The sequence below is a fragment of the Corvus cornix genome, chromosome Z, assembly GCF_000738735.6.
Source record: "Corvus cornix cornix isolate S_Up_H32 chromosome Z, ASM73873v5, whole genome shotgun sequence".
NCBI lineage: Eukaryota > Metazoa > Chordata > Aves > Passeriformes > Corvidae > Corvus > Corvus cornix.
Genome location: NC_046357.1, coordinates 23,966,646 through 23,993,984, shown reverse-complemented (window position 1 = coordinate 23,993,984; position 27,339 = coordinate 23,966,646). Strand labels below are relative to the sequence as shown.

General features: G+C 38.3%; 1 protein-coding gene, 2 long non-coding RNA genes and 1 other non-coding gene across 7 annotated transcripts; 1 reads left to right on the top strand and 3 right to left on the bottom strand.

The window, feature by feature from the left end:
* Nucleotides 1-531: 531 nt before the first annotated feature.
* AGGF1 (angiogenic factor with G-patch and FHA domains 1) lies at nucleotides 532-24,143 on the top strand. Of its 4 annotated transcripts, none has more exons than XM_039566850.1 (14): nucleotides 532-735; nucleotides 1,764-1,860; nucleotides 2,324-2,505; nucleotides 3,241-3,387; nucleotides 5,199-5,387; nucleotides 13,800-14,151; nucleotides 15,657-15,768; nucleotides 17,054-17,105; nucleotides 19,136-19,237; nucleotides 19,597-19,762; nucleotides 20,009-20,091; nucleotides 21,119-21,246; nucleotides 22,122-22,221; nucleotides 23,049-24,143. In XM_039566850.1, the coding sequence occupies exons 1-14, from the start codon at nucleotides 547-549 to the stop codon at nucleotides 23,250-23,252; spliced, it is 2,103 nt and encodes a 700-aa protein (XP_039422784.1). In that variant the 5' UTR covers nucleotides 532-546; the 3' UTR covers nucleotides 23,253-24,143. The 4 variants fall into 4 exon arrangements, with proteins under 4 accessions (XP_039422784.1, XP_039422783.1, XP_039422785.1 ...); XM_039566849.1 differs by having other exon boundaries at nucleotides 2,324-2,529; XM_039566851.1 differs by lacking the exon at nucleotides 13,800-14,151 and adding an exon at nucleotides 9,243-9,312 and having other exon boundaries at nucleotides 2,324-2,529.
* Nucleotides 11,543-19,137, bottom strand: LOC120411487. Its single transcript, XR_005603805.1, has 2 exons — nucleotides 18,401-19,137; nucleotides 11,543-17,125 (listed from the first exon to the last, which is right to left on the bottom strand). It is a non-coding gene; the product is annotated as an uncharacterized LOC120411487 (long non-coding RNA).
* Nucleotides 24,054-26,506, bottom strand: LOC104698558. The gene is made up of 2 exons (XR_753340.3): nucleotides 26,161-26,506; nucleotides 24,054-25,107 (listed from the first exon to the last, which is right to left on the bottom strand). It is a non-coding gene; the product is annotated as an uncharacterized LOC104698558 (long non-coding RNA).
* Nucleotides 25,331-25,459, bottom strand: LOC120411576. Its single transcript, XR_005603981.1, has one exon. It is a non-coding gene; the product is annotated as a small nucleolar RNA SNORA47 (small nucleolar RNA).
* Nucleotides 26,507-27,339: the final 833 nt, after the last annotated feature.

The window sequence follows — 27,339 nt, the reverse complement described above, 5'->3', positions numbered from 1 at the left end:
CTAGAATTACTTTTCATTCTGCTATATGATGCAGCTGGAACCCTGAGGCCCACTACCAGCAGCCAACTCTGCCTGGCACGAGTAAGCGCAGGTGACGGCGGAGGTCGGGAAGAGATTCGAGCACATCCGGCCCCGAGACCGCCCCGCCTTTGGGGGCTGCTGCTCATCCTTTCAGCTTTCCCCCGCCGCTGCCGCTGGACCGCGAGCAGCCCCGCGGCCCCCGCTCCCGGTGTGGGCCGTCCCCACGAGGCCCCGCGCTCCGCCCGTCCCGCGGCAGCCGAGCCCTCTCCCGGGCGCACGCGCACTGCCGCGCGCGCCGCTTCCGGCTGCTCCCGCCGCCTTTCCGGGCCGCGCGCCGCGCTCCCGCCCCGCGGGGGACAGCTCTCGGTGCGGCGGCGGCGCGCGCCCCGCGCCGCTTCCTGCCCTCGCGCCCGGCGGGCGCCATGGCCGTGATCGGGGCCGGCGGGCGGGGCCGCGGCAGCGCCGCGGGGCGGGCGGAGGGCGGGCGCTGAGCAGCGGCGGCGGCGCAGGGGCGCGCGGGCGGCCATGGCTTCGCCGCCGGGCGCCGAGAACCGGGCAGACCCGGGCGAGCGGGAGGCAGCGGCGGCGGCGGCGTTGTTGCAGGCGGAGCTAGGCGCGTGCCGCGCGCAGCTGGAGCGGGCGCGGCGGCGGCTGCGGCGCACCCAACGCCTGTACCGCCGGGAGCGGGAGGGCGGCGAGGCGCTCAGGAGGCAGGTAGGGCCCCCCGCCCCGGTTACCGCGGCCTCGGGCCCTTCCACCCCCTCCGGCCCGGGCGGCACGGAACCCCCGCGGCCGCCAGCCCTCGACCGGGTGCCGCACGGACCGCGCTCCGCTTGTCCCGTCCACTCGACGTGCCCGTTCCACCCGGTCCCTCGGCTCCCGGAGCCAGCCGGGCTCTCCTGGCCTGCGGGCGGCCAGAGCCGGTCTGAGGGCTCGAGTCAGACCTTGGTGGTGAGAATGGTAACGCCTTCTCTGCCGCAGGGTTAGATTTGGAGTCAGAAGGAAAGATTACATGTAGCAGAGGAAAAGAAGTCTGTTAAACGAAGTGTGATGTAAAGGAAGAGTGGAAGGACTACCCTGTAAATGCTTCTGACAAAACAGGGAAGTTTATGGGAGCCCTCATCGCAGTGTACAGCTTCCTTGTGAGGGGGGGCAGGCGGACAGCACTGAGCTCTCTGGCAGAGCCCGAGGGAACGGCCTGAAGTTGTGTCAGGGGAGTTTTAGATTGGATATTAGAAAAAGGTTCTTGACACTGGGGATGCTTGGGTAGTACAAGAGGTTCCCCAGTGAAGTGGTCACAGCACCAAGCCTGACAGCTCAGGAAGCGTTTGGACAATGCTCTCAGGCACATGGTGTGATTCTTGGGGATGTCCCATGCAGGGCCAAGAGTTGGACTTGATCCTTGTGGATCCCTTCTAGTTCAGAACATTCTGGGGTTTGTAAATGCCACAGATGTCACCACGGAACAGTGGTCATTGCTTGAAATGCAACTTTACAGGGTGGGCATTTAGGAATAACCTCAGTTAAGTTTCTCTGATCCTTTGTGAGCAGAAATTATGTGTTTCTTTATGCCAGCCGTTCAAGTACAAAATTATCTCCTGCCAAACAAAATCACTTCAAACACCTGTGGTGCCATTATGTTTTGTTTGAATTATGAAATGCAAAATAGGCTGACTCTCTTTTCTGAGATGCAGACCACTAAAATACAGTACTGTGTTCTTAACATGCAATTATTTTTTCAGGTAGAAGAACTCACTAAAGAAATCCATAATAGAAAGGAGAAGGATACGTCTAGTGTAGAAGTACAGACAGAGGACTGTGCTGCATGGTCACAAGCAGGTAGAGGGGGTGGTGATTGTTTAAAAGGGCATCTAGAACAATATCTTAGTTTGAAAATTTTGTAATATAGAATACATTTCAAGTCTATATCCTTTGCTGAATTAAACTCAGTAACTTGACATTATCTTTCAGATTATTTCCTATTTATTCAAGCCATTAATTCAGGATAAAATGTGGCATGGACTAGCAGAATTCATGCCATTGTACTTTGTTACGTAGTAATCTCATGTTGCAAGCATGCATGCTTCACCAATCTTTGAAGTATATTACAATAAGACATAATTTGTTCAGTAAGAGTAGAGTAAATTCAAAGTAGAGGCACTACCTAATATTTGATTTTCGTTAGACTACTTGCATAAATTTCCAGTTTAAATTTGGCATCCTTAAACTGCATTAGTAAAATACTGCATTGCTAATTTATGCAACTTCAACTTTTCTTTCTCTTCCCCCCTCCCCCCTGCAGATTATTACTACTATGAAAATTATTACAATCACACTGATACTCAAGATTGTGCATCTGAACTACCAGTGCAGCACAGTCACGGGACTGAAGGCACTGAGCATAATTCCACAGAAGAATCGGAGACAGGTGCTAATATTCCGCTAAGGAAGGATAGCATCAAAGTTATTGAAGATGGGGAAGAGGAAAGTTTCGTCCAGAATTCACAGGTTTCTTTCTGGACTGTCTGGGGTTTTACTGGTTTTGAAATCAGTACTCTGTTAATATTCCATCTAAAAGATGTGCTTGTGATCCTGACATCTTTGTACAAAATGACTTTTTGTGATAGTCTGGTGCTGATAATATCCTTGTACATCAAAACTAGTTCTCTTTTTAGTATGTAGTAAGTGTATCATCCTCTTAGATTTGTGTTCTGGAGTTTGAGAGTTTTTGTAGAAAGGCACATATATCCCACATAGCCTGGAAGCAGGACCTTTTTTATCAGCAGAGTGTGTCCAGTATGTCCATCCTGATTTTCTTAAATAGTACTTTGTATTTTTTCTTCCATTGACATGAGGAAGCAACATATAAGGAGAACAGCGTTGTTGGTGGGGTTTGTTTATTTTGTGCTGGGTTTTCTTCCCTGCTCTCCAGCCTTCTCTTAGGTCACTCGCTTAACTGAGTTTGTGCCTTAGCATCTAGCAGCTGAAATGGAACAGAGAGCAGAGATCTGTCTTAGGAATGCTCTGAAAGATGTTTTCTGTGTGTATTTTTGATGTGAATCACTTTTGAGTAAATCCAGGATAAAATGAAAGACACAGGCTGAGGTCTTGGTCCTGTTGAAATCAGTAGGCGTTTATCAGTAAATTACAGCCAGATTTTTGCCTTCTGAAACAGTCCACGTTCACAGAGCCCTTACCTTTCTTACTTTCTGTTATCAGGAGACAGAAGAAACTTCAGTACCAGAGGGTTCTTTGGCAGAGAGCTTGAGAGCTGCTGCAGAGGCCGCTGTTTCACAAACCGGATTTATTTATGATGAAAATACAGGATTGTATTATGACCATAGCACTGGATTCTACTACAATTCAGTAAGGATCATTTCCAAAATGCTTGGCATTTTTCTCTATTGCAAAGGTTTTGTTAGTAGAAGTTGATATGAGCAAAGAACTAAGATCCAAGCTGATCTTGCGTTTTGAAAAACAGGTTACTGAAGATAAATAGCGTTAAAAGTTTGTTCATTAATTTTTTAATTATTTCAGTCAAATTAAAGATAGCAGGCTAAGATACAAATTTAGATTTTAATTCAGTTCTTTTTGATGTCTCCTAGATCTTTAAGTTACTTGGCATTGTAGAAATTTTGTGCTGTAAAGTTGATCTGTAACTCTTTCAAACGTAAGAGCTTGAGCTTAAAGATGTCTTGTTTAGAAAAAGACTTATTTCTGAAGTCAGTTATTTCTCCACAGTGAAAAACATGTTGAGAGAAAATACACAAAATGTTTGTGCTTTTACTTGAGTACTGTTACCAACTAGTTTGATGCTACAGGAAAGAAAACACTTCTTTAGAAAAACAGATTAGATGATGGATCATAACTTCTTAATGGTTACTTTTTGTTACACATTTTTATATAGCTTTTGACAAGGTTTTCTTTTTCTCCTATGAGGTGTGTATATATATACAGATATATGGATAGATACGTATACAGTACTGTGCTGAAAACAGAATTTGTTTGCAGTATTATATTCAACTCAACTTTAAAAAATGCATGAGGTACACAACTGTTTATTTTCGGGATGCTTCTGGACTTCATTTTTAAGGTCTTAAAAGGATAGCATTGCTTTTGACATAGTTTGTGGATTTAGTTATACCTAAATGTTTGGGGCTAGAGATTACAGTTTATGGTACAATTATCCAAAATAGTATCTTTTCTTGGTCAGTAAGTGTTCTGAATTACAGGAAATGTTCTTGTAGTGTGTTTACTGGCAAAGTTTTGATGATGGGGCCAGGGACTGCAGAGGTCGCCTCTGTGGGAGGAGGCCAGGGGCTACCTGGGCATGGCTGATTCCACTGCAGGGCACAGCACAGCAATTAGAGAAGCTGGTGGTGCCTCTCTGAAAGCAGCGTGAGAAAGGGTATAACTGTGCACACTGCAGTGTGTATGTGGGGGTGAGTGTGAAAAATAACCCTGTGAACACCAGGGCCAAAGAGGAAGGAACAGGAGGAGGTTCTCCAAGTACTAGACCAGGCCATTTCCTGCAGTCTGTAGAGTGGACCACACTGAAGCTACTCACAGTACAGTCCATGGAGGATCCCACACAGAAGCAGCTCCTTAGGGAACTGACCTGTGGAGAACCCAGGCCAGAGCCCAGAGTAGGTCTTCCAGGTAGGAGCTGTGGGCTCCTGTGACCTGTGGAGGACCCATGCTTGAATCAGTTCTTGAAGGTCCCATGCTGAGCAGGGGAGAAATATTTGCAGCAGAGATCTCAGCCCCTCTACTCCTCATTTCCCTGCACCACTCAGGTGGAGGAAGACCGGCTGAGAAGCTGGGGATGAAGTGGTACAGCTGAACTTGTGAAAAAAAAGAGACTGGGAGACATGTTTTTAATTTGGGCTTTATCTTCCAGCTGTATTTTAAATATTTCCAAGTTGAATCTGGCTTGCCCATGATAGTGACCTCTCTGTCTTGACCTATGAGCTTTTCATCTTATTTTCTTCCCCAGTCTTGTTGAGGAGGGGAATTGGCAAAGTGGTTGGATGGGCATCTGGTAGCCATCCAGGATCAAGCCACCACAGTTCATTCATTTTATCAAACTTCAAATGTGGTTCTTTATTAATCAGATGTTTCTTTGATCAGTGTATTTACTGAAGTGATGATAGTATTGTTCTTCATTTCTTATAAAGGAAAACCAACTGTATTATGACCCAGCAACTGGAATTTATTACTACTGTGATGTGGAAAGCGGCCGATACCAGTTTCATTCACGAGTGGATCTGCAGTCTTACCAGTCCTCTGGTACTAAGCACACCAAGGATAAAAAGGGGAAAAAGAAGAGAAAAGAACCAGAATGGATTGCTGCAGATGAGTATAAGGTAACTTCAGAAATGACAGAGAGAAAATACAAAATCTGTTGGGTTTTTGTCCATGATGCAACTTACAGGTTGTGGGGCTTGGTTTTATGCAGAGAATGTATGCTTATTTTTTGAACTATTTAAACATATGTAAACTATATACAGGAGGTTGCTAACATGTAGTTACTTTCAAATAACTTTCCCATTGAATGATTAAGGGTGAAACTTTTAACTTGGATCCCCTTGCTTTTTCAATATTATTTTATTACTACCCAACTGTAAAGGAGTCTAAAACTGAGTATCAGTGAAGTTTCTTGATTAGCAGGCACACGAGAATGAATTCAGTGTTGTGTGGGTTGGATTTATGTCAGAAATGAAGTGTTAGTGGCAACGTCTTGGGTTTGGGATTTTGGCTTGTGATTTTTTGTTGGTTTTTTGTTCAGTTGGGTTTTTTTCAGATTCACATTAGGAATCAAAAAAGTGTAAATTTTGAAAATACACTTATGCACAATCCTTTCTCTGTGACTGCATTCCAGAGCTTAGTCCACTGGCATTTTACTGTATCTCTGCTATCATTTGGGATTGGTGTCTTGGAGTTCTATTTCTTTGCATATTCTGCTCTCCTATTGATACTTTACTTGGTCAATGTATTTTCATAGTTGTTAGTGTGTGGATAAGCTGTACATCTTAATAAATGCTTATTGTAATTAATTTGTATTTTAAGTTACAAAATTTTTCTGAGTGCTAAGAAAGCATACCATGTGGTGTATAGTGTCTGCCTTGAAAAACATTACTCACTGTAAAACACCAAGAAGTTCTAACACAGCTATTAAACCTCAGGAAGCGCTTCCTTCATGAACAGTCTTATTAATGTTGAGTCCTGTTCTGCCAAGTTGTTCTATTATGTTGAGATAAAATTGAATATATTGATTTCTTGGTTTGCATTCTTCAAAGCTATTGCTTTAACCATTACATAGTTTCGTTATGTAGCCCTCAGACAAGCAGATTGGTTGAAATCTGAAATAATTATTTTACTGTACAGGTACCTGTACATAATAGTCACATAGCATCAGTTAAAAACTTTTAATCAGGATTGAGGTCATCTGAAAGATTTGAAAATAGAAACTATTTACATTAAGGAAAAGTGCAATTAGGTTAAATGGATAGTGGTTGTTGGCTGGTAACACATTTTATAAGCAAATCGTAGCTAATGCAGGAATTCTTACTCCTTGAGGAAACTTCACATGAACCTTCCATTTGGAAAACTTGATCTGGATACTTAGCAACACTAAGTATAATGATTCTTTAGACTTAAGAGACGAGAGCTAATGCAATGGAAGTGCCGTTTTAGCAGCACCCAGGTTCTGGGCCTGCTCTGGGCAAATACTAAATTAGCATTCTGCCACTCTCAAAAGACATTGGTCAATACAGAACTTTATCCATCATGTGTCAGGAAAGAAACATGAAAAACTTGTAGGAGTACCTTTATCATAAACTGATTAATAAGTCTCTTAAATTTAGTTCTGTAATGAACTGTTACCTAAACCAACAAGAGTGTTTATAAAAGTTCTTAGACATGTATAGCTCTGACCTAGCTAATAATGTTCACTACGTTTTTGAATGCCATCACAGTCTGCTTCTGTAATCTGATTAAACTCGAAATAGAGGTTTGTCTTTAACTTACTTTATACTGATATTTTTATTTAAATAGTCTTGTTAACAAATCCTTTCTGTGAGACTTCACAGTCGCAAGGTAGGAGGTGAACATCCGTTTTTTCTCATGTGTTTTATTGATGGTGAACTGAGTACTTTGCTTTATTTGTAAATTCATTTGTTTGACCAACACGGTAACAGGGAAAGCATTTAAGTATACTCTAGTGCACAGATCTTTCCTTCTGTGAACAGGGAGTGAAGGTCAATGTTAAAGAAGTAATCATGGCCTTTTATAATTTTTAAACAAAACCAGGGAGAATATGAAGTGGAACATAAAACACTCTCCATTTTAAACTTCAAAATAAAAGAATGCCTTTTTGTCAGCGCTCTTCTTTGTAAATGCAGTGCTGGCATTAGAAGAAAAAAGTACCTTGCTGACATTGTTTACATACCTAAGACATTTTATTCTTGTACTGTGGTTATTAATCACTTAAAAAATCTATGTTACATTAATATAAAAGATTCAGATTTGCTAAAATAAAAGATTATATTTTTCTGTTATAAAACTGAAAATTTAGTTTATAAACTGCACAGTCAAGTGCATAGACGCATGGTATTTTTTGGGAGTATAATTGTTGTCGAGTTTAGTCTGGTATTATCAAAGGCACTAATTAGTTCATAATAGAATAAAACTAAAAACCTCTGGTTTTAAGTAGGACTTTGTAGTAGAAGCATTGTCTATTGAAATGCTTTTCTCCAAACTTACTGCCCAGCCTTCTGCCCTTTCTTTCCCTGAACACTGTTTAATTTATTAGAGTTATGACAATGCTTTTGAAGACTAGTACCTCATTACTGCTTTTCCCAATCAATTATTAAATTGTGCTGCTAGCCTGAAAAATGGTCCCAACATTGCCTGCTTTTTCTACAGGTGGTACAGGTAGGAGAAAGTTCTGGTTAAATGCCTGGGCTGTGGACCACTAGTGTTAAGAAACCAGGGTGTACTTTTGGAAACAATGTACACCCCCTGAACGTTATAATTCTTAGGGAAGCTGAGGTGGTTTATAAGATTATCCATGTGAAGCAGGGGAAGACAGCTGTAGTTAATCTTAAATTAGCTGTAGAATCTTAAATTTTTTTTCTCTCTTTTTCAGTTAAAGGAATAAATGTAAAAAAATATTGATAGATATTTAGTATTACTTAAAAATTGCCAAATACAAGAAATAAAGAAATTTAGCAGCTATGTGTGTAGATTATCAAGCATATGTTTCTATGTAGATGGTTTTGGTAGCTATGGTTTTGGTAGCTATGGCTATACCAAAATATTGTTGCATTTTCAACAAGCTGAATTACCAAACAAGAAAATACTCATAAGTGTCTGCTAAAATGAATGTACTTCTAATTGTAAAAAAAACAGTAGTGGGGGGAACCATGGACTTGCTGTCACCTGGGGAATGTTCCTAATTTATACAAGAACTTTCATTAAAGAAATCCTTTCTTTTCAGTCACTAAACTGAATATATGACAAATAGTTTTCTTTTGACTTATGAAACAAAGTATACCATCTCTACTTACTTGCTTTTAATAGACAATCAGGATTTTTTTTTTTGCCAGGATGAAGTATTAGCCCCTGTGCAGGTCACATAAAAAGATTAGTGGGATACCTTGAAACTTTTAGGCATATAGTTTAGTTCAGGTATCTTTTTGTAGGGGTAGGTTAGAAAAAAGGTGGGACAAGAAACACGGTATTTTCTCTTGTACAAAAAAACCCCTTAAATAAGTAAATTTGGAAAAGTTTAAAAAGCAAAAAAGTTGGCATAAATAATAATGGGATCCCTGGCCCAATGTGAAGGTCCAGGGCTTTCATACAGTTTGGAGAATAGACTGTGCAGTAGTGATCCTGCAGTTCTAATTGCTCCACTGGCACCATTAGAAACACACAGCAAAATTTAGAAGGAAGGTCTGACACGTGCCATTTTTTCCCATAAATTGTTTTTAAATTTAATTTTTTTTTATTTTCAAAGTACCACCTAGTAAATTCTATTTCAGATTGGTATTCAAAATTAACTTCTAACATATTCTTTCCATTATAGACACATTGTAGCTACTTCTGTAGGAGAGACAAGGCAGTTTCAGTAGTATTTCCCATAGAACTCTTGAAGCAGTGATTTTTACTTTTTTCATCACATGTAGTTTACTTTTTGCTGATATTCATCCCATCTTTAGGTACGTCAGTTGACAGAAACCATGGCTAATCTGAGGATTTCTTCTTTTGGATTGGCAGCTTCTGGTAAAGGTAGAGTTGAGACAACAAACACATTGGTCCACGGATGTTTACCTTTAACCTTGATATTTTTATTAAAGGAAAAATAATATCTAGTAATTGATGTTTAGATACATTTTTTCCTAAAGGAATTAATATTTTTTTTAAGCTATTTGATCAAAATCCATTCACCTGAAAAGTAGCTTTGAAATATATTTTAAATACTGTGTAAGTAGCATCTGAAGAAAACTTTGATGGCATTCTGGAATATTTGGGAAGAGAAGTATTTAGCATCCCTGTGTAATATAAAGGCTCTGGACTAAAGAAACTACTCATTCTTTAGGTAAGGTAAATTACTGTTCTCCATATTTCAGAGCTGTCCACCAGTGTACAAAATGGCTCCTATATGATGTAGGAAGAGCTTTTTTTTCTGGCATTTAATTAGATTTTTTGCACTGGAAAATTGAGTATTGTGTAGGGTGGATGAGAGTAACTGAAGTACTTGTGAAATGGTTTTAGCACATGAAAGCTTAGTCATTTGAGTGAAAGAGCTATTTTTAAGTGTTTGAAAATACTTTTTCAGTAAAATACTGAATTGCAGATTAGTATTTCAAATTGAGAGAGTCAGTGCTAAAGATGTACTATTCAGTCCTGTAGAAGAGTTTTGAGAACCCATGATTCTGTTAAATCACCTACTGAACTTCTAGCAAACCAAGAAAGAACAGGCTACACATTTGAGAAGTTGTATTTGTCTATATTTCTATGTTTTGTATAAAATAAATTTAGAAAAAAATAGTTTAAACAGTGCAGTTCTTAGAATTGAGCTAACTATGTTCACAATAATAAGTTCTAATTTTTAGGCATGCTGAAGAATTGCATGAACATGGATGTTGATCAGTCATAATACAGAAAAATTGAAGTTTTGAAAGACAAAATATCTTGCTCTGTAACAGTAAAGCAAAAAGTATATTTAAATGCTTAAAATATTTTGAATTTTTCAGAAAAACAGTTCAATGACAATGATAATATATATTTTCTAAGTAGAACAATCTGCATTTCAAAAGGTCATTGTAATCAGTAGTTTGTGGCCTATTCTTTATGTAAAACCATCAATTCCACTCACGTAAGCATGATTTGTTATTCTTATAAGATCAGTTCTGATGGGATACATAAAAATCCTGATTTCAAAGTACTTTTGCCTGACTTGGTCAGGGATGCAGAAATGTGAACCAACTCAACTCTATTAAAAAATAGTTTATTATTGATCAGATTGATCACACCTCTCAGCTTAGTGAGAAAAATCCCAGAGATAGTGTGGTAATACCCAGTAGATAGAAAGTTTTTCAGACCTGGGTCACATGGAGTCAGTCCATGTCTAACTCATGACTGTTGGTGTCAGTCTACTATTTAGATGTATTGGGCAAAGCAACACTGAAAAAATGTATGTGCCTAATATCATGGTGTAAAAAATGGCTATAATGAGCATGTACTTGCATACTTTGTGTCTCGTAGCACAAGTTTGGGATGAAGAGTTAGTCACTCATTGAGAAATCAAGTGCATTGCTAGAATTTATTGCATTGTTCAGGGTAATATTTACCAAATGTTGTGCTCACTGCCAGTTCCTGGTTTTTAAGCAATGACTATGTGGAGGCAAGGCATTAGGTGGTGTTTGCATAGTTACGCTTTAATACGTGCTACACGTGTACTGTGTTAGTACTGGTAGTCGGCCATGCTTTAACCCCAGCCAGCAGCTGAGCCCCAGGCAGCTGCTCACTCACTCCACCTTCAGCAGGACTGGAGAGAGAATTGGAAGGATAGGAGTAAGAGGACTTGTGGGTTGAGATACAGCCACATGCGCAGAAGCAAAAGAAAGCAAGAAACTGATTCACTGCTTCCCTGGCTGGGCCGGCAGGTGCTCAGCCATCCCCAGGAAAGCAGGGCTCCAGCACAGGTAATGGTAACTGGGGAAGACAAAGGCCAAACTCTCAACATCCCTCCTGCTTCCTTGTCCCTTCCCTAGGGTTAATTGCTAAGCATGATGCTATGTGGTATGGGATACCCTGTGGACAGTTGAGATTAGCTGGATGGGTCGTGTCTTGTTTCCAACTCCTTGTGCACTCCCAGCCTCCTCACTGGTGGAGTGGTGCAAGAAGCAGAAGAGGCCTTGGTTTGTGTAAGCCCTGCTCAGTAATAAATAAAACATCTCTGTATTATCAACCATGTGTTCAACACGAATCCAAAACACAGCCATACACTAGGCACTGTGAATAAAATTAGCTTTACCCCAGCCAAAACCAGTACATTTTATACATAATGGAAAAGGATTTCTTCACCACAAGATCCTTTCAAATGCTTTAAGGTTCATTCAGTATCCCCATGCTTAATGTTTATACACTTTGTCAAGATCCATATTCAATTTTACAATCCTTATTTCATACAAGGTTTTCTAAATGTGAAGACTGCATTTTTATCAAACTTGACTATTTAGTTTGCTTTCTTAACAGCTGAATGTAGCAAAGTGAAAAAATACAGAAGCTGCTGAGAAGAGGCTTAATGGTCATATTGACAAAATTGTAGAATGAATGTATGAATGGAATCCTTAGTCTGCTTATAAGAGTGTTCTAAAAATTCCTGTTTTCAACACAGAACCAAGTGTGTGTCTTTAGTAGCCAGGCTTTGAACCAGCACCTTTTTACTTTCTAGTTTAAAATACCTGAAATGATGCCAAAAATCCTGGGATATCACGGGATTCACTGTGGAGAAGGAGTTGAGTTGAGTGGTTGGACCATTGTACTTGGGCATTAGTGCATCACAGTCAAGTGTTGTTTCACCTTGCTTCTGATTTGAGCAGATAGTGTAGTTTCTTTGTTTTCAGATTAGATTAGATTAGAACACCCTGAGCTACTTTGTTAGTTTACAGTATTATAGAAGCAATATGTTTTAGATTGCAGAACACCTTGGTATGTTTGGTATCAATCTAATACCCGTACCAAACATAAATATAGACAAAGACAAATACACTGAAAAAACAACTCATAAAAGGGAAAATAAGATTTTCCAAAAATATTTCTAATGGAAGTAATGTGTTTGACATGTCTAAACTGTGTAGGCTTACTTTTGGCAGGATTACTATGCTTTTTGTTTAAAATAAATGACATTACACAGGGACCTTGCAATCCTGTTCCTTTCTGCTCAAGGATTTAGAGGATTCAGGGAGGAGGGCGAGTGCATTATAGAGAAACCCTGAACAAACCAACAGTCTTTCACTTAAAGCATGAAAACCTTTTTAAAAATCACTGGTTTTACCTGAGAACCTGCTGTCTTACTGAAAGTGTTTCAAAAGTGCGCTGGCCTATCCAACAGCTGAGAGGAATTCTTGTGTTTGTCTTAGTCTGTGCCACTGATGCATTTTTACAATTCTGAAAGTGGTTTAATTTCCATGATGTTAACATTCATGTTATTTCACGTATCTTGAAACAGAAACACACGGAAAGAAGTCGAGGAGGTATTTTTTACCTGCTGCATTGCAATATTTGGTACAATTCAAGGCAATTGAATGCATTCACTCTAAACTTAAAATGACACATAATTTAATCTGAGATTTTATCTTTTAAAGGCACTTCTGTTCATTTTTCTCTTTTTTCCTCCTTTTTTTCCTTTTTATTTTTTTCTAAGATAGTTGTCAAGCTACTAGATTGAGAATTACATTTTCAAGGTACTCTAGCAAAAATTAATATGAAATTTTAGATTTCTCAGTTAAAAAAATGTTGGGGTTTTTTTTCTTTCTGATGCTGAAGTAAGTGGAAGTGGAAGAACCCGTAATAATCCAATCTGTCTGATATTCAGTAGAGAAATTGAGAAGTTTCTTGAAGTAGAAAATGGATTTTTAGTAGAACTGTTTCACATACCAGAAGTTAAGCTTATACCCTCTATGCTATCTTGATTAAAGACTCTCTTAAAGATGTACTTTTGAAAGGAGGAAGAACAGGTCTATAGGTGAAGCATGAGTGGGCATTCCAGATATTCTAGACCGTGGTAATAAAAAAGAAGACAAAAACAGGAGGAAGATACAATGAAGATAAATTAAAGACCTTCTAAGCAAGTTGCAAGAATTGAATAAGAGAGGGACAGAAGTGAGTGTCATAAAAGCAAAATAGGAAAATATTCAAAGTGATGTTGTACGCATTTGAAAATGAGGACAAGATTCTAAAGTTTCTAAACATTTCTAAAGTGTGAGAAAAGAGTGAAGTTTAGAAGAGGAATAAGTGAAGTTTAGAAGAGGAGGGCAGTCACACGTTCACAAATAGAAGATGGTCTCAGTCACATAAGATATGGAAATATTTTTACTGAAATGTAAAAGTTCTGCCTACTGCATGTGTAAAACTTTCTGGAAATTTAACTATTTCTTAATAGTTCTAAAAATAATTCTTCCTAAGTGCAGAATTTACTTCCAGGCTAACAGCATTCTTTAGCAAAACTCAGTGTGTAAAGACTGTAACATTGTATAACTCCCCTCCAGGATTTGGACACAGAAGAGCAGAAGTCATCTAACAGTCTGAGTTGCTTTTCCACCACTGAGCAAGTAAGTTCTACTGAAGAAGATGAGTCTCCAAATGTAAGAAAAAAGACTAAAATGGACACAAAACCACGAAACAGTCTATCAGCCAAAGAATCAGTTTCTACAGACAGTATAAATTCACATTCCTATAAAAGTACACCAGATGCTGCAACATATACAGATCACAGTAGAACAGCAGACACAGAGAGTGAACCAGAAGAAGGTGAAATTACAGATTCTGAGGGTGAAGCCTACAGTGAGGAGGAATTAACGAGTGAAGAAACTGGTGATTCAGAAAACTCAGAAAATGAAGGTGAATTATTGTGGATTATATACGATATTACTGTATTTTTCCAGGAGCCTGTTAAAAAAATTACAGTTTGGATAATTAAAAGAAAATATATAAAAGCATTTGACTTGAGATACTTTGAATTAAAAAGTGCTGTATGTTACCAGCATTTCTTTCCCTTTCTTCACTTGCACAAAAGTAAGTAGTAGTGTTTTTATGAAAGCTGTTTCTTGAGTATAACATCTGTGCTTGTGTGGAAACCTCTGGGATTGCAAAAATGTGGTTTGATTAGGAAAGTGAAAGGAGAAAAGAACCTCTGCTGCTAAAACAGGGGTTCTAGACCAGTAATTCACAGTAATTCTATGTATTAACTCTCTTAAACTAATATACAGTATTTCTGATACTGTTTGTAAACCATCATGTACAGTTGAATGCAAGATGGATCTACTGTGGTGAAAAGCAACATGGAGTATTAGTTGAAATCATATTTTGTTTATATTCCAATGGCAACTTGTAAGAAATGGATATAGACAGGAAACCTGTATGCTGTTTTATACCTACGTGTTCTGCTAGGTCCTTAAAAAAAAAAAATGAAGGTTACCTGTGAAAAGCTTGATGCAGCCAGTCAGAGCAAAGGATAAGCCAAATCACAGAATGAAATATAACCTATAGAAAACTGTATTGTATTGTCAGTTTGTTTCCTATGTTTTCATTACTTTACGTAACTACTCAGATTCTAAGTGATTAATGCTAACCAAAATGTGCTTGCTACCATCAGGCTTTCAGACTAAATTGTCTTTTCTTAATATCCAATGCTGCAGTAATGCTGAAGTAACAAAAACTGGAGCATTTCTCTTCCCCCAGTACCTTTAAAGGTTTTGTCTTCTCATCTATCTATTCCTAGCTGAGATCATTGGAGACTGTTTCTACAAATGTACATCCAAGTACAGAATTCATACAGCTGTTAGAATATAGTATTTTAATGGATAATGATGCAAAAAAGCATATGCATCTGTAGGCTCTATTATTTTTTCTAATCCATGTTGATGAATAGTGCTCCTAAGAGAAAAAACTGGTAAAAATACACTTGACATAGAAATTGTCATATATAAAGTTTGATATGCAGGAGGTCTGTGATGTGGTGAACAGAAAGGTGCTGCCTTTTCTCAAAGTAAAATTGTTTTCTAATCTGTTACAATTAATGATCCATAAATTACAATATACTAGTAAATTTTGTGAATGTATATATATTTTACTGCTGTAACTAAAGACTTGTCCACATATAAATAACTAGAATTAGGAAAACATTTGTAATACTTTGATGTGCAGTCAGAAAGCCTTTGAAACAATAATCTCATCAAAGTTTTCTCTCAGATGTGGTTACACATTTCTTTTTATGAAAGTTGCATATTATTCTGCTAGGTAATGCCAGAATGTTTTTCAGTTTTTTAAAAACTATGGACTATAAAGTTAAAACTGTAATTTGTTGGTACTAATGGTGGTGGGGTTTTTTTTCTATACAATTATAGATGAAGAAAAGATCTGGCCTCCTTGTATCAGAGTAATTGTAATAAGATCACCAGTTCTACAGACTGGGTCACTTTATATTATCACTGCTGTGAAGTCTGCTACAATTGGAAGGTAAAACAGAATGAAACTTTTTATATATATATATTTTTTTCTATCTGAAACAACCTCACTTTGACAGCTGTGGAAAGCACTTAACACTACTCTTCATGCTTGTGTTCCTAGGCTGCAGCAGTTCTGTGGTTCTCTGAGTTTGGTTAGTCCACAGTAAGAAATTCAAGTCAGGTCACATAACAGCATGTTGTCGTGATAACATAACAGTATACACAGTTAGTGCAGCTCAGCAGACCTGAAAATTTGTTAGTGGCAACTCGATCTTGTGACCAAGCCCCAGTGGCAGCACAGCTGCAAGTCCTTCTTTGAAAACTTGTTTCCTAGAAAGTAAGTAAATTTTGTTCCAGGCCACTAAAGTACTTTTTTCAAAAATGGAAAAACGCCCTTCAGAAATTCAGGATCACAAGGAAGAATATCCTGGACTTCCTCACACATTCAGATTTCAGTAGGGTTTGTTCATGGGCTTTAGAAAAGTAAGTTGGTTTGTGCTAGACTGTATTCTTACAGTTCTAAATCTGATCTGTTCATTGTGGATGATGAATTTAATGATGATGCAAAGCTTTTTCCATGCTTACTAAAAACCTCACCCTGGAAAAGCTGTTTCTATCTAATGCTGATAGATGTGTTTTGATTTGCTCTTAAAGGTGAAGTCCATGTATGTGAAGATGAACAGACAACTCTACTTTGAATTTGCATATAGGGCTTTTACTAGCTGCATTGCTTCTTAATCCCTTAGTCTAAGAATCTAATACACAATAATAATAATAATACAGTATAATAATACAATAATAATAATACACAAATCCCTTCTTCCTGCTACAGTGTTTTAATAACAAAAAATGTAGACCAACCAAAACCCACCCTGTACAGATTACTCTTTCTTTACTTGTATTGCCTGCCTAATGCGACCAAGAATTTAACTTCACTGTTGAGGACTGATGCCAAGATACACTGAAGAGCCTGAAGGATGCAGAGTTCAGACTGTTACTTACAGGCATTGCATGACAGTTCAGATAGAAATGTCAGGTTTATAGATAAGAATTTAATGGTACCATTTGATCACTTACTAATCACCTGCTTGGTATAGTTTATACAAATGGCAGAAGGGACCTGAAGCAAGTCTTTACATTGTGTATATAGCAATACAATGTTTTGTATCTGTAAAAATTCCTAATAGCTTAGAAGAGAAATACTATATTACGGTTCAACGGAAATACACCTTTTATAAGCCACACAAGACGTATTTCTACTTTGTTGTGATTTGTATATCAACTTGCCTTTCCAGAGAAAAAGATGTTGGACACACACTTCAGATTCCTGAAGTTGGAGTCAGTAAGGTAATTCTTGTTCATGTCTGCTGAAAGGTAGATCAAAAGACATAAATGTATGAATTAAGCTTTCGATTTTATGGCTTTAAATTTGGAAAATCATGTTAATTTTTTGAAAGAACTTTCAGAGTGAGATATGGGTTTAGCCAGACTTGAATTTAGAAAAAAAGAAAACACACACTATTTTACTGAATGGGAGCTTAACACAAACAACAGCATGTTTTCAAAGTCTAGAAAAGCTAAATACTCTTCTAAAATTGGAGTTCTGCTAATCTACAGTGTAATGCACAGTAAAAAAGTTATATTTTGAATCTTGAATTTTATAGTTATTGAACTTGAGGAAAAACCCTGTTAAGTACTAATGGTATATAAAATTTTGATGTCAGATAGTAAGAATTTTTTTACCAAGTAAAGCAGTCCTTGCAGTATGCTCAGAGCAAAATGGTTTATTTTCTTTTTCTTTAAGCAACTGTGGAAATGATGTAGAGGGAGTTTGAAAAATTAACAGAATTCCTTTCAGTGGTAGATTGAATGGAAATTCTTGTTCTGTTATAAATTCTGTGCTCTGTTTTGCTAAATACTTCAACACAGACCCTAAATATAGCACTCATAATAAAAGAAAACTGTAGATTGACGTCGTGTCATCCAAACAAAAAATTAGTTAAAAACATCTGTAAATGCAAGTATCTCATGAAACACACTTTGCTGTGTCTATTTTAAATGATAGTTCTCAGTAATCAGCTGCTGTATATCATACTGAATAATTTCCAGAGCAAATATTTCCCTGCTATTAATAACTTTCTCAGGCATGTGTTTGAAACTGGGCAAATAAAAACCCAAAAGGCTTTTACTTTTCTGTAATGTTACCAGTTTAGTACTTCACAGGTACTGACAGTTTATATAAGAAGTCACTTCACTTTTCAGAGAAGGAGTCAAAGGTGAAAAGATAAATTATATATCTGTGGAAACAAAAAGTTACATACTAGTTTGTTTTCTATAGTATTCTTACTTTTTAGCTGTGGACAACTTTGATGTTTGCTTTTCTTGAGTGGAAAGTGAGATTTTAAAAAATGCTACACCCTGCAGATTTAGCCTCTTTAGAAGTTTTAGTTCTATTCAGTAAAACAGAAGTAGAAAATAAAATATGTATTGAATGAACTAGTCAGTCTCCATCATTATGGGAATATTCCATTTAGTAAGAAATGCTAGCTAATCTTCAAAATATATATTTTTATTTTTTTTATTGAAAGCAGCAACTTCAATTGCCTGAAATTGTCAAATTTGAAACACTTTTCTAGACTTACTGCTTTTATTGGAAGTTCTAGTAGGCTGGAGAAGTTGGTACTTTGGTTTGTTCAGTGGCCTTTTCTGGAGGTTGTGCATCTCTTTATTAAATTTGGCCAGGAGTTGTGCTTTCTCTGGTCTGTGTGGGCTTGGGAGCAATACCTATATAGAACTGCAACAAGACAAAAAAAATAGATTGTTAGTCTCAATATCAGAAAGGAGATGAAAGAAACGGCAAAAGATTGGTACTGATTCTGTCCTAGGTATTAAGATGCAGGAGGGGGTGAATTATGTGAAAGTTACAAAAGCATGGCATTAAGGGAGTTATTTCAGATACGAAAGACCAAGTAAATGGAAGCAGAATGAGATCTTTTTTTAAATGACAATGCTATAACATACCGTAAAAGCAAAAAGCCTGTTATTGACAAGAGCAGTTTAAAAGGCTATATTACTGAATCTTGCAGTTCTTTAAGTAAATCACACTTGCCACATTGGAAGAATATAGTTGTCCAGTCCTGAATCATCGTATGAACAAAACAGTTACATTATTAACTGTATATGTTAGCTCATGCTATTGTGGCTTGTTCATTTACATTGCACAAGAATGAAACCATAAGATGTGAAATACTCTATTAAACCAGAGCTGCTCATTTTTAAGGTCTCAAAATATATTCTGAAATCTTACCTTAAAATAAGATTTAAATTGTGAAGTACTCGCTTGACAAGAACATTTAACTTAGGCTTCTATTTGTCAGTTTCATGCAGAAGTATATTTTGACCACGATTTGCAAAATTATGTTCTTGTGGATCAAGGCAGTCAGAATGGAACAGTGGTTAATGGAAATCAGATTCTCCAGGTGAGTACCTGTTGTTTTAGTGCTCTATACAATGCAGAAAACTAATCTTGTGGCCATTTAAAACATGTTACGGCAAATCACTTACAATGCCATTGTATGTCTTCTTTCATACATGAAGGCCTGTCTTGGTTTCTTTCTGATTTTAGGGCCACATACAGTGCTTAATGTTTGGTTATACTAGGAAAAATTCACTATGGTTGCAGTTGCTAGAGTGAAATACCCACTGTAGTTAAAATACTTGCCTACATTTGTGAGGCCATACTGAATTACTGAGTTGTAAGCAGTGTGCATAAAATAGAGTTCATGTCTTTCATGAGTAGTTTAGTAACTTGGCTGCCAAAACTTTTCTTTTACTGTAGCCTAAAACAAAATGTGATCCCTACGTCCTGGAGCATGGAGATGAAGTGAAGATTGGCGAAACTGTGCTTTCTTTTCATATTCACCCCGGCAGTGATACTTGTGATGGATGTGAACCAGGACAAGTTAGAGCACACCTTCGCCTGGACAAGAAAAAGGAGCCTTCTGGTTAGTCATATTATCACTGGGTATATTTTTTGTTATGGCTATTTACTTTATAAACATAATAACTAGTTCCATTTTCATATCATTTTCTCGTCAACTGGGAATAGTTATATATAATGATGTATTTTCTTCATGGTATATGTATCTTATGTATAATTATGTTAGAACAAAAATTTTCACATTTGTTGTTTGTTTCAAAACATTGTTACATTAGTAATTAGAAATCCAATCCTGTGTTCTTCCTCTTAGTTTGTCCAGCACTTAGCAAAGAAGAGAGAGAGTTAGTCAGAAGAAAAGCATTAAAACAAATACGGGTAAAATACGGTTTACAGGTGAGTTTACAGTAGAAGTTGATTTAAGTTTTTGTGGTTCTTACCACTTTTTTTTTTTTTTTTAATTACTTCGTGATTCCTATTTTAAGCTATAGACTTCGTTAAATAAGCCAAATTTTCAAATGCCCTTAAACCTAGCCTGGTTTGTCTTTTGTACACTAAGTTATTATTCTTTACAAACCTGTACAGAGAAAGATGATGGTAAGAGGGCATGAAAGTTCCATTGAAAATTAGAAGGAAGATCCTTTCAAAGGATCAACAAGATTCCTAGTCCTTTTGAAATTAAGATTTTGCAAGACACTTCTATTTTTATTTCTGCAGAGTAAGTTTTCACTGAATCACAGTCCTATCTTTTATTTGGAAAGGAAACACAATAAGCAACTGAAAAAATTACGGAAGGAAGAAGGAATTTTTTCAGGTTTTTAAGTCCATAGAAGAATATCAACAGGAACATACAGGCAATATAATATATATGTATTCAAATTACTTCTGTTGTAGAGATAATTTTAACTATGTGGTTGCTTCCAGCATTTGTACTAAGTATTAATGTAGAAAACAGAATGCCATAATTTGTATCAAATTCTTCAGGTACCAAAATAATACTGATACAGAATCTGTAAACATGCTTAATTCTGTCATTTATTCTGAAAAAAAGTAGTTGCTGAGGAACAGGATAAATGTTTATATAAAAAGCCAGTGGCATGTCCACATGGTTTTCTGCTTAATATTGAGAGATTTACTCTTTATACCAAGAGAAGATTCAAGAGAATCTGTTATTTTATTTACAGTTTCTGAGAAATTACTGAATTTGACAATATTACATGATGATGGCAATAATGCGATTTACAAGGTATGCCTGCAGGCTAAGAAAATACTAAGTGAGGACTACAGATTTTGTTATAAGATTTAGAATTAATGAAATAGGCTGAAGCTGCTATACTTCTGGAGGGAAAAAGGGAAATTACCAAAAATAAAGAATTTAAACCCCACCCTCTTTGTCATGATGCAATTTAATCTGCTTGGAAAGAACACAGAGTATGAAGACAACAAGGCAGTGAAGAATCCAAAGTACAAAGACAGAGCAGGAAAACGCAGAGAGACCATTGGAAGTGAAGGAACCTTCCAGAGAGATGATGGTTCAGCTTCTGTTCATATGTAAGTTGGGCATGGGAAAGGTATCCCCCATGTCTTTCTCTTGTGAATCTTAAAAAAAATGATCATAAAGTAAGTATCAATTTGTTACTAGCATACAGCTTGTTAGATTACAAATTACCTGTATATATTGTGTTAGGAGAGATAGAAAATTTTAACCTTTCACACTTCCCATTTCACATGGTCTTATTTATTAACTCCTCACCTTCCATACAGAAATTAGCTTGGCCATAAAGATGCTTAGATCACTTCCTTACCAACTCGAAAATTTAAAGAACTCCCCAGCTGCACTACTGACATCTTCAGTAGTGTCTGTTTTTCAAGTGGCTCAATTTTCATTTTTGTGTTCAGTCCCAGTAATATGTATATATAAATGCAGACTTTTTCACCTGCAGCTTCTCTCACTGTCAGTATCCAGCCACTCATAGGACATGTATTTATTTGATGTTCCTTCTGTTGTTATTTTGCCTCTGTAGCTGTAGTTGGGTTTTTTTTTTTAAGAAACATGAACTTGTAGGTGCCTGTAAATTAAAAAAAGGAGGTGTGAGATGATGAAATAGGTGTATTAAGATGATTTGGCAGCGCTACTGCATTTATCCTAGTGTAATCATGCTACCCATGATGTATCTTTTAACTCCTAAAGCAAGCGAGTAGTTCTGGAGTTTTAAGAAAGCTGATATTGACCAGAGGCTTGTTAACCAAAGATATTCTTGCAGGAACTTGCAAAAGGTAGCAAGGATCTTCTGGATAGCTCTTGATGGATTGATTACTGGTTTCTAGAGCAGCATGTGTATGCACATTTCTGTTGTTCAGTAGTTGAAAACATACTCTATACTCTCTAACTCTTGCTTATCAGTTATCTTAAACTTTCTTTGCAGTGAAATCAGCAACAGCAACAAAGGACACAAAATGTTGGAGAAGATGGGATGGAAGAAGGGGGAAGGCCTGGGAAAGGATGGTGGTGGCATGAAGGATCCGGTAGGTCTTTCTGGTTTTCACTTGAAACTAAAATAATGGAAATGTATTTGTAGTGAAAAGTATCTAATTGTATGCCACTATTCACTATGCCATGTTTCAAAACCCCGGTTAGGAAGAAATCATCTCAGTAGGATTAATCTCAAATTATATTTTCCTTGACTAATGAGGTATTTTGAAATTTTTCAGTAGTGTTGTCCCTTCACTAGACTCTGTTCATTAGAAAACTAAGCAAAGGAAGACAGACAGCTTCTAGCCATTGAATTAATAATCTCATGTTTGAATACAAAGTCTGGAGGAAAACTGGAATAATATAAGTGATGTGAATTAAGATTGGTTTAGGGTGGAATTCTTCACTTTCTCGGAGGCTGATGTAGCACAAAAATCAAGCTAGGTGATGGGCCATTAGAGAGGAAAAGCCAGCTGAAGTCACTGTAGCCACCAAGTTGTGGGTCTCTGTGGCAGCCACGTTAGTCCCATTTTTGTCACCAGAGATGTGTTGTCTTTTGGCAGTAATGCTGCTCAGAGCCACTCCATGCCCTGTGTTGTCAAACTAGCCAGCATAGGAATCATATGCTGCTCACTCAGTGAGGTGTATTTCACAGTAGTGTTAGTGGCAGGGGACATAATTCAGCACTCTAGATCATAGTTCCAAAGGTGGTGATTTGACACATCATTTTCATGGTATTGTTTATATATGATCTAGGTGTATTAGAACATGAAAGAGAGCTGCTTGGCGACAGGGGGTGAAATGTGTATTAGAAAAACAGAATTTGTAGTATTTAGAATACCTAACTTGCAATTACAACAATATTTAATGTATTTGACAGATCCAACTTGAGTTACATCAGAAGCATGCAGGTTTGGGTACTAGGAGACCAGCCTCAATTGAAGATGTTCAGCTTGTCCAGAGCAAGAATAAAAAGAACTGGGATAAAGCAAGAGAGAGGTTTGCTGAAAACTTCCAAGACCCTAAATCATCACAAAGGGATACACCTAAGAGTACACCTTGGGTTAGAGGGACTGTAGACTGAAGTATCTAGTCCCACAGCAAGGTAATTCTTGAGTATAAATAGTTGGGAGAGAATTTTTTATTCCTTTTGCTTTTGCTAAAGCAGGAGTTTGGTTATATGTAAAATACAGTGGTGGAAAAACTTATTCAAGATTAACTCTGTTATGTTAATTGGTTTTCTGTAGTCTTCATGCTTTTATACACATTTTTAATAAGAAATGAATGGAGTTTAGAGGGATATTCAAATTGAAGTACTTGAAAATTATTCTCGTCACAAGCAGGAATCTCCCATTGTGTTTTTACATTTACAGAAAATTACACAAAACATCTGTTACATTTAGTTATGATACCTTTAACATTTGAACAGTGATTAAAAATCAAGATTAAAAAAAAAAAATCCCCCAGATCCCTAGTACCATAGTGCTGTTTCTTCATGTTTGCCATTAAATGCTCGACAAGAGGCACACCACTCTTAAATTCGTACAGTTCAGTACTAGCTACATGTCTCAGCATACCTGTGGCAAAGGAAAAGGGGGAAAAAGCTTGGTTTTAAATGACTCAACATTACTGTTCATAAATACTGTACTCCATGAAATAAACTACCAGCATTAGTGAAGAAAACAATGTTCAGAGACAGCTTGTAGCAAAATTTTCTTCTGTGAAGAACTTGTTTGAGATTTGTTTAGTAAATCTGTATCATGCCTTTAAAAGAGGAGGTATGTTTAGAAAACTGCTGTCTGTTTGTATTTATTAACCTCTTTTTCTGATACATCCATTGCTGGCAATGGAGTTTATGCCAGAAAAAAAAAACAACACAAACAACTGATTTTCGATGGGGAAGGATTCCCAAACTAAGCTAAAAGACTGGTATTTATTGAATGTTCCTAAACACAATAAATCATTGTCAATTTAAGCAGTGTGCTTCTTCATACTGTCTTGTCCATATGTTGAATAGGAGTGCTCTTCTAAAATGAGTAAAATTTAATCCCACTTTGTTCAAGTTTAAGTTCTGATACTTGTCCAAGGAAACACGGTATTCTCACCATCCTACCAGATCTTGCAGGCACTGTGGAGTAAAACCAGAACAAGTTACCAGCCATTTGTCTTAATCTAGATGCATACACTATAAAGCAAAAGGTCCAATCTATTATTTAAATCCTGAAATGCACCCTAGTTTACAACCTGAAGCACACCTTACTTCTGCAGACAGAGGTGAAGGTACAGTTATCCGCACTCAATGCCTGGAGCAGCATAACTAAAATTAGTTTACTGTTTGCCTTTGTAAGCAGTTAGTTGTCTACTGATTTAGTGATAGACATGTATTACTGCTCTTGCAATAATATACAGGTATTGCTCTATTATGTACTTTGCTGTTGCATTCCTTTTTATTGGCAACTTCACATTTTCAGAGGCTATCCTTTTCTAGCTGTGCAAAAATGTTGTTCTGTAAGTCCTTTTCTGTACTCATTAAGTTTTAGTTCACCGTTGATCTAAAAAGCTATTCCTGCTAGTAAGAGGAAAAAATCACTGTGTACTAAAAGAACATTTTGGCTCTTTCTTTTTTTTCTTTTTTTACTTCTGCAGTCTTCAGAGTAAATCAAATTATAAGTTTTAATTTGATGTGAGTAAGAACCGTAACTTTCCCTCTCCCCAATTATTCATGTGTAACAGCTCTAAGAAAAGTGAACCACCGAGTTCGCATTTCATGAAATTTTTGAAGTAAGACATCATTTGCCTTCTGTGAGAGGCATGGACTCATGCAGTCAAAACTGACTGCTTTCAGTACTGCATCTTCCTCTTTCAGCAGTTCCATATAAAGGGCTGAAGCTTAGTCTTGGTTCAGTGTCGGTGTGACAAATATTCTCTCTTGATGCTGCCTAGGGAAGTGGAAAAAGCAGTTCCATTAATACACAGATTGTTAACAAAACAACTGGAAGTAAGGTCTGAGTAATCCTCATCAAGCAGTTGTGTGCCTTTATTGAGTAGGAAGACTTGTACTGAGCTAAATGTGACTTCATCCTTTACCTCAGTGACCTCTTGCAAAGTTTTAAGTACAAATGAATGAGGTGAAAACCACCAATGGTGTCCAACCCTTATGTGCAAATGCAGTACTGCTTTCCCTCATGTCAGGAGGGGAACAGGAGTTGCCATTGCACTATTATAATTTTGGAGGCTATAACCAGTAAGATACAGCATAAAGTTTAACTGTCTTACCTTCTCAGTCCTCCAACCATCCCACTGTCTTCCCCAACTTAGGATACTTAGACTTGTGTTTTTATACAGCCAAAGTCAAGTTTTAGCAGTTTGCATTACATATAAATACTGCTAGTGAGTAAGTATAATCCTAAAGTTCTTAAGGATAAAATTAATCCGTTTATATAAACAAACTATTTTCTGTAGTCCTAACAGTGAATTTTGCCAACTTAGCAAGCGTATTTCTGAAATTTAAAATAAACAAAGAATAGTAGGTACATTCTTAAGTGCTGAACAATCCAGCTGACACATAAAGACACGGAGTGCAACCAGTGTTGTGCAAAAGACACTGAACAAAACACCTATGCCAGCAGAGGCCCTGAACTATCTGCGTATGAACCGTTTTTACAAAACATACCATAGGATGAAACTGAAATGTTTGTTTGAGCAAAGCTGCTGCAGCTGGTTGTGTGAAGGGTACCTGACTGGGGCTTTATGCCAGCAGGTACAAATCCTTCACATCAGCAGGAAGAGAAGTCAAAACCAGCATCCTGGTTACCAACAAGACGTACTGAAAGGTGCATTCCAACGGATTTTTTTCTGTGTCGTCTTTTTCCAAGTACGGTGAGCTTTCAGTGTGGGATTTTTTTTTTTCTCTGCGAGTTCTGATTTCTAAACTGAGGGTTTCATCTGCACCTTATTTTAATCCAGCAGTGTCTCTCTGTTGATGAACATACCTGCGTACGGATTTCAGCAGCAGTGATCCTGGTTCAGCCCTTCAGCGCACCACCCGCTGTCCTCCGTCCGTGCCCAAGTGTCCCGGTGTCATTTCAGCGCTGCAAGCAGTACACACGCTGCCTCTCCTGCCGCTCCTGCAGCTCCTCGTTTAGTAGTGCATGGGAAGAAATGTGGGTCACGGTCTAGCTCCCTGCGCTGTGCCGAGGAGGCCGCGCAGCGAGCCGGGCCCCGGCAACAGCTCCCGCCGCAGGCACCGGCCGCGAGCCTCCGCCCCGCCCGGACCCGGCGGCCCTGAGCTGCCGCCATCTTGTGTGGTCTCACGGCGCAGGGGGAAGAGCGGAGCGGGACCCGCCCAGCCCGGCACGGCCGCGGCCGGCACCGCCCCGCCCGGGGCTGCCCCGCCGGGCTCGCCAAGGGAACGGCGCTGGGATGTATGCCTGAGGTTGCGGCTGATGTGCTGCTCTGCAGCTGAGGAGGAGGGAAGGGAGCAGGGAATCCGTCACCTTACCAGAGGACAATCAGACAAGTGAAGACGGCAGCCGTAGATAGTAGTTTAAAAATACACCTACATGACTTTTTTTAACATTTTGACTTACAAATGCTCCTAGGAATGAATGAGAGGCGTCTCAGGAGTGATCTTGATAAAGACATGCCAGGAAGGGCCAGCGCGGCCCACCAAGGGAGCCAGCACTGCAGTAGTCTCAGAGTACCTTATTCACATCGAGCTGACTTAAAATTTGCCATGCCCTGCCCCGTCTGTTGTAAAAGGTCTTATAGTCCCTGCTCCTTAAGCTCCCTGGGCCCTGTCTTCGTCTTCCTTCCCTTTTCTGTCCAAGGACAATGGTAGATTGGTGTTGTCTTGGTAGCCTTCAGTCAAGCCTGGTTGCTACTGCAGATGGTGTGCTTTGGTCGAACCTCAACTGCCGGACTTCGTGGGACTAAAAAGTTCACAGTTTGTCAAGCTAGAATTTGTAGCACCCTGAGTCTTGCACAAAAACCTGCTTACCTCCAACATTTTCCTCCTTCAGTGCTTTCTTTGTTTCTTCCTTTGTTGTTTTCCCTGGCTAATTTTTTTCTTTTAGATCATCAGATTTCTTCATTTAGCTACTTTCTACACATCAAAAAACAGTGTGCTGATTAAGTAAAACTGTGATACTTAAGTTACCACCATCAGATTC